The 7,939-nt window shown below is 40.8% G+C and overlaps 1 protein-coding gene across 1 annotated transcript; it reads left to right on the top strand.

The window, feature by feature from the left end:
* Positions 1–621: 621 nt before the first annotated feature.
* LOC143976131 (uncharacterized) lies at positions 622–1,962 on the top strand. Its single transcript, XM_077478578.1, has 2 exons — positions 622–995; positions 1,106–1,962. The coding sequence occupies exons 1-2, from the start codon at positions 982–984 to the stop codon at positions 1,752–1,754; spliced, it is 663 nt and encodes a 220-aa protein (XP_077334704.1). The 5' UTR covers positions 622–981; the 3' UTR covers positions 1,755–1,962.
* Positions 1,963–7,939: the final 5,977 nt, after the last annotated feature.

A 7,939-nucleotide genomic window follows, 5' to 3' on the forward strand; every position in this document is an offset into this window, starting at 1 on the left:
TCATAATCCCAAACCACCCACCATAACCCTAATCCCACCCCTCATAATCCCAAACCACCCACCACAACCCTAATCCCACCCCTCATAATCCCAAACCACCCACCATAACCCTAATCCCACCCTCATAATCCCAAACTCCTAACCCTAATCCCACCCCTCATAATCCCAAACCACCCACCATAACCCTAATCCCACCCCTCATAATCCCAAACCACCCACCATAACCCTAATCCCACCCTCATAATCCCAAACTCCTAACCCTAATCCCACCCCTCATAATCCCAAACCACCCACCATAACCCTAATCCCACCCCTCATAATCCCAAACCACCCACCATAACCCTAATCCCACCCCTCATAATCCCAAACCACCCACCATAACCCTAATCCCACCCCTCATAATCCCAAACTCCTAACCCTAATCCCACCCCTCATCATCCCAAACCACCCACCATAACCCTAATCCCACCCTCATAATCCCAAACTCCTAACCCTAATCCCACCCCTCATAATCCCAAACCACCCACCATAACCCTAATCCCACCCCTCATAATCCCAAACCACCCACCATAACCCTAATCCCACCCCTCATAATCCCAAACTCCTAACCCTAATCCCACCCCTCATAATCCCAAACCACCCACCATAACCCTAATCCCACCCTCATAATCCCAAACTCCTAACCCTAATCCCACCCCTCATAATCCCAAACCACCCACCATAACCCTAATCCCACCCCTCATAATCCCAAACCACCCACCATAACCCTAATCCCACCCCTCAGAATCACAAACCACCTACCATAACCATAATGCTTACATTTTTTGCCTTTCAGTAAAAATAATAAAACAGCGTTGGAAAACGTTGCGAGATAATTACAAGCGTGAACTCGTAAAACAGCAGCAAATCAGGAGTGGATCCGGCGCGAGAAAGGGAAGAATTTACTGCCATTTTTACGAATTGGATTTTTTAAGACCAGTTATGCTGGAGAGACAGTAAGTATTACAATTATCCCTAATTTTCTAAATGATTGTTTTTTGCTAATAAAGGTATCTAAATAACTGCAATTTTCAAGTAACACTGTGTAATCATTTTTTTATTTAAGAACAGACAACAACTTCAGTAGCGAGAGTGGGGAAGAGGAGCTTATTCCCGAAACAAGCACTACCACAGAACCACAACCAGAAGAATATGTTGATGACAGGGAAACACCGGAGCCTCCTCCAAGAAGGTCAACAAAAGGCAAAACAAAGAAAAACCCTGACAATCAAGAATTCATTGATCTTGTTAAAAAGCTCATTGATTCACAAAAAACTGAGAATTCGGAAATTGCTGCCTTCACTAAAAGTTTAATACCTCAAATTGCAGAGGTCAAAAGGGAATTCCAATGCGATCTTCGAATTGATATTTTGAAAATCATAAAATCATACCAACTGAAAGGTAATCCTCCCATTCTACATCCCCAACCCTCCGAAAACCTCAACCAGCCACAAAATATCCGCTATGGGAATCAATGGGAAGAATCTGGTTATCGTCCATCTTCTTACAGCAATGCATGTGGCCCAAACATGTTCATGACTCCCCAGTTCACTCCACAATTCAATCCAGCACCATACAATATGCCCCAAACTTATTATCCCCCAATTCAAGCTGCTCCTCCTCCTCCGCCTCCCCCTCCTCCTACTTCTATGCCTCAGCCAAACACCACTAGAGAGGAAATACACACTCACACCTCATTCTATCAAGATCTGTAATGTTTTATCAGAACAGTTAAACCTTCCTGGAAATTTTTGTTGCACTGCACTGTTTCTTACGATGTTTGAAGCTAAAATGTCGAAAAAAATACCATATATGTTTTGTTTTCTAAAGAAGTTTTTTTACTTATGATAGTTTATTTTGGAAATATCGTTTTTTCTATTACAAATGATAATATATTTGTTTGATATTATTAAAGGAAAAGAAATGCCAGTTCATGCATATGTGCAAATTGACAAATAAATGTTAATTTTTTGGCCTAAATATAAAAATTTGTATTATGTTTATGATTGATAATATTAATACATGTGATTCTAAAATGACTTAGCATTATAAGTAGTCGTTCACATGGTGATATAATAGTATCCTGTCTCATCAAGGCAGGTGTCAGCAGGTCAAGAAGAAAGTCAAATCAATGTAAAAGAAGGGATATGTTGTTAAAAACTAGACATGTGCAGATTTTTTTTTTTTTTCGGAATTTCATTTTCATCAGAAAACTTAATTTATTTAGTTACTCCCGAAATTATTTTTTATTTATTGTGTTTTTCGTTCAAAAATTGCATTCGTCATAAAATCCACATGAATTACGGTCGAATCTGTCTTTGAAGGCTTATGGTGTCTGTCGAATGTATAAAGAATATTTGACGGAGCTAGTATATAGCATACTTTAGAACCCTATTAAAGTCTATGTGACTCCAACGTTCATAATCTAAATTGCTAATTTTAAAGGCTAATTTGCAAGTTACTGTCCTAAAAAGTGTTTGGGGACCCGGGTCCTGCCCCAGGGGACATGTATCAATGCAAAAAAACTTAGAAAAACAGCCGTTTTTTCGGGAGCAGTTATTTTAATAATGATTAAAGTGAAACAATAAAAGTGGAATATTCCTTTAAATTTTGTAGGGGGGGTTGTCTATAGTATGCCTGTTAAGGGGCTAATGTTTCTGGTGCTTAGAACTGTCCCTGCACAAAGTGTCATTTATGCTGGAAAAAAAGTCCTCTAATATCACTCGCAGCTATTATGAATTGTCAGCTCCCGTAATACAGAGAACACTCATTGAAAGTCATTGTTAAAAAATCTTATACATTTTTTGAAAAAAAGCGTGGGGGTCCCCCAAATTCAATTACCAGGCCCTTCACGTCTGGTATGGATATTAAGGGGAACCCTGCCTCAAATTTATGTAAAAATTTGACGTGGGGTTCCCCCTAAATATCCATAACCAGACCCTTCAGGTATGGTATGGATATTAAGGGGAACCCCGCGTCAAATTTAACTAAAAATTGACGTGGGGTTCCCCTAAAAATCCATACCAGACCCTTTAACCGAGCACGCAACCTGGCAGGCCGCAGCAAAAGAGGGGGGAATGAGAGAGCGGCCCCCCTCCCTCCTGAACCGTACCAGGCCACATGCCCTCAACATTGGGAGGATGCTTTGGGGGTCTGTGACCCCTCAAAACACCTTGTCCCCATGTTGATGAGGACAAGGGCCTCATCCCCACAACCCTGGCCGGTGGTTGTGGAGGTCTGTGGGCGGGGGGCTTATCAGAATCTGGAAGCCACCTTTAACAAGCGGACCCCCAGATCCCGGCCCCCCCTGTTTGAAATGGTAAGGGGGTACAAAAGTACCCCTACCATTTCACAAAGAAAGTGTAAAAAATGGTTAAATCAAACAAACACACTTTTTAAAAATACCTTTATTAAAACTACAAAAAAATAAAAGATTCCAGTGGCGGAAATCCACTCTTGCTATCCAGCGACGGATGATCATCTCTCCAGCGATGTCTCATCTCATCCAGCGCAGCGCAGCATCCTTCTTCTGTCTCCGTGGAGGAGACACTGCAGGCATTCCGGCGGCTGACGTTTCTTATATACGGAGGGCGGGGCCACCCGTCGCCTGACCCGCCCCCCTCTGACGCAAGGGGAAACCCGGGGTTCCCCGTGACGTATGGGTGCCCCCCCCTCTGATGTAACGGAAACCTGCCTGTGTTCAGAGATTTGGACATGGAGGAGTGGGATTACTCACAACCCTAACCCGAAAACCACTCCAAAAAGACATAATCCCAACCTTTGTCCCACGCACCATAGTCCCAAAAGACAGAATACGACTCAATTTTATTAATTTTTGGATTATTAATTAATGAAATTTCAACGACTCTCAAAAATGTGATCTATTGTATTTAATCTAAACATTATTAAATGCATACATCAAATGTGATAGCAGAATAGCAGAAGACTATATAAATCCAAATAAATATGTAATTGGACAAACATCCAAAAAATTAAATGACTCTTACAAATTTTTTTATGTATAATCGAACATGTCAATGATGAAGAAATCCAAAAAAAAGCTTAAATTTCATATTTGGAAAGGTTTAGATCATATCACCCTGCCAACTTACTGCACCTGCAGGACTCAAAAAATAATCTGCAAACTCGTCCCTTATAGTAAAACCCACTCTTGGGCCACGGACATGTGGAAAATCGGCTGGTTCCATGTTATGTGACAATGTATCCTCAAAATTAATGCCATCTCTCTCCCGTACTAAGTTGTGTAACACACATGCTGCCTTTATAACTTTACAAGCATTTACTACTTTTAAATTAATTGGTTTCTGGAATATCTGCCATTTGTTGGCCAGTATTCCAAAGGCGCATTCGACTAGTCTTCTTGCTCGGCATAGACGGTAATTGAAAATTCTCTTCCGAGTATCTAGATTTCGCAAAGAGTATGGCTTCATAAGATGCTCATGGATGGCAAATGCATCATCAGCCACAAAAACATATGGCAAATCAGGACCCTCTGTCCCAGGCAATGGTTGGTTATCCGGCAAGTCCAGTTGATTGGAAGCAAGACGCTTTCCAAATTTTGTATTCAGGAAAACTGTGGAGTCTGCAGAGCTACCAAATGATCCAATATCTACAAATATAAATTTATAGTCGGAATCTACTACAGCCATCAAAACAACAGAAAAATACTTTTTGTAGTTATAGTATTGACTTCCACTATGGCAAGGTTTTATTAACCTAATATGTTTGCCATCAATTGCACCTAGACAGTTCGGGAAATTAGTCTTGATGAAGAACCGCTGTGCAATATCCTTCCATTTCTGTTTATTCGGAACGGGCATAAATAGATGTTTGAGATTCCATATTTCATCACACGTATGTTTGATAATTTCACTCAAAGTAGATATTCCTACTCGGAATTCATACTGTAGTGATGTGTACGTATTTCCAGTTGCCAAGTATCTGTAAAAAGAGAACAAATAATTTTAGCGTTCGAAATAAAAATGAGGATTAGATGGGAAACTATGCAAAATAAATAAAGTCATAACAAGAGAGATCAGGATCTACATCTGTCCGCTCTCAGTCATATGCTGCTCAAATTACCTCAGCGTTAGCAGTAATCGTTCACATGGTGTTATAGCATCTCTGCAATTGGTATCCTGTCTCATTAAGGCCGTTGTCAATAGGTCGAGCAGAAAGTCAAATCTATTGAAAGAAATACATTAGGGTTAGGGTTTTGAGTTGTAGAGTATGGGGAGTGGGATTAGGGTTAGGGTTTTGAGTTGGAGAGTATGGAGAGTGGGATTAGGGTTAGGTTTTGGAGTTGGAGAGTATGGAGAGTGGGATTAGGGTTAGGATTTTGAGTTGGAGAGTATGGGGAGTGGGATTAGGGTTAGGGTTTTGAGTTGGAGAGTATGGAGAGTGGGATTAGGGTTAGGGTTTTGAGTTGGAGAGTATGGAGAGTGGGATTAGGGTTAGGTTTTGGAGTTGGAGAGTATGGAGAGTGGGATTAGGGTTAGGATTTTGAGTTGGAGAGTATGGGGAGTGGGATTAGGGTTAGGTTTTTGAGTTGGAGAGTATGGGGAGTGGGATTAGGGTTAGGGTTTTGAGTTGGAGAGTATGGAGAGTGGGATTAGGGTTAGGGTTTTGAGTTGGAGAGTATGGGGAGTGGGATTAGGGTTAGGGTTTTGAGTTGGAGAGTATGGAGAGTGGGATTAGGGTTAGGGTTTTGAGTTGGAGAGTATGGAGAGTGGGATTAGGGTTAGGGTTTTGAGTTGGAGAGTATGGAGAGTGGGATTAGGGTTAGGTTTTGGAGTTGGAGAGTATGGAGAGTGGGATTAGGGTTAGGATTTTGAGTTGGAGAGTATGGGGAGTGGGATTAGGGTTAGGTTTTGGAGTTGGAGAGTATGGAGAGTGGGATTAGGGTTAGGGTTTTGAGTTGGAGAGTATGGGGAGTGGGATTAGGGTTAGGTTTTGGAGTTGGAGAGTATGGAGAGTGGGATTAGGGTTAGGGTTTTGAGTTGGAGAGTATGGGGAGTGGGATTAGGGTTATGAGTTTGAGAGTAGGGGGAGTGGGATTAAGGTTATGAGTTTGAGAGTAGGGGGAGTGGGATTAAGGTTGTGAGTTTGAGAGTAGGGGGAGTGGGATTAAGGTTATGAGTTTGAGAGTAGGGGGAGTGGAATTAAGGTTATGAGTTTGAGAGTATGGGGAGTGGGATTAAGGTTATGAGTTTGAGAGTAGGGGGAGTGGGATTAAGGTTATGAGTTTGAGAGTAGGGGGAGTGGGATTAAGGTTATGAGTTTGAGAGTAGGGGGAGTGGAATTAAGGTTAGGAGTTTGAGAGTAGGGGGAGTGGGAGGCTGAGTTTGGGAGTAGTAGTGGGTGTTGATGAAGGACATATTGCCACTTACGTTGTGATGCTCATCCGAGTATAATTTCGAAATTTCTCAGGGTGCACTCTCAGGTCCTGATAGAGCAACATGTATTGTCCTCTGTCTGCACGCATTTGATTGATGGGATGAACCCAATAACGACGCTGAGCTCTCTGTTGTTGATGTTTCCAAACATATAGCACTAATATCAACAGCAGCTCAAAATACTCCATCTTCTTGTAGGTCTGTTCCTTCCTTCATGGAATAACAGGAAGTGATCTAAGCGGGTGGGGTTGTTTGTTGATTCCAACGCTTCAAAAACGCTCCAAAAACGCTAGAAAAACGCATGGGCGTTAGCGCTATTTTTAGCGCTAACGCGGTAAAAACGCGGTAAAAACGATATGCGTTTTAAGAGCGTTTTCTAAACGCCTCAGTGTGAAAGGGGCCTTAGAGAGATTTCACTGTCGGTTGCATCTCTAAAACAGGAAATGTAGGAACATTTCCCCAATGAAACACAGAAGGCAACAAAAAAACACAAAGGCTTTAACCATTACTACTACATCAAAAATCTCTAACTCAAAATGTTTTGGTTTTAGATATTCAATAATCACAAGCTACCAAGCAATTAAAAACTCTTTGGTGCAGTCCTTAGTGCATTGGTATGACACCTATTTTGTAGCTGAGTACCATGAGTGGTTGTTTATTATTGTGCTGGTTACATTCAATAGACAGAAGAGAGAGAGAGAGGTACTTATTAGCAATTCTGCTGACTGTTGTGAGATTATTTTGTATTGTAAAATAAAACTACAATATGTCTAATGTCAAAAGTGTAGTGTAAGCGCTCTGCTTATATGACTTAAGATGATCCAAAATGGTATGTGCTCATGTATACTAAAACATGAAAAAAATAATAACCCCCAAAGAGATAGGGGTGATGCTACAAAGTAACAAAAGTTTATAAATACATAGAAAGTGACCCCTAAATATGTGTATAGACAAAAAATAAATATCAAAATATGTGTATAAACAAACAATATTTGTATAGAAACTGTATAAATAATTATCCCAGTGATAAGACAACCAAAAACTGTAAATGAATGATCACAGTAATAAAGTTCATAGATGTGCATATAGTCCAGATAAACATGCAATTTATCAATCCGGATGTATTGTGATGACAACAAAAATTCCTGTGGTATTGTGATCGAAGAGAATAGTATTTCACCCTGTGACGATCCCACCACCTTATAGGGCACGAGCTTACCAGATCTAAATGACCCTAGTAGACATACGCCTCAGGGGTCAAACAAAGCTTGTGATCTCAGCCAGTGTAATGGATATACCGATCATGGCATTTGCGACTCCAACAAACGACTAGATGAAGTAAGAATTCCTCAAGTACAAGTCCGACAACAACTCAGGCATGGGGAATGAAAGAATAAAGCCAACATGGCATAATAACGTTTTTAAAAAACTCTTTAATAAAAATATGGCTAAAACTCACATTTCCAAGATGGGTAATACAGCAT

Source organism: Lithobates pipiens, unplaced genomic scaffold, assembly GCF_037356315.1.
Source record: "Lithobates pipiens isolate NorthernLeopardFrog02 unplaced genomic scaffold, aLitPip1_a1.2 Scaffold_13, whole genome shotgun sequence".
Taxonomy (NCBI): Eukaryota; Metazoa; Chordata; class Amphibia; order Anura; family Ranidae; genus Lithobates; species Lithobates pipiens.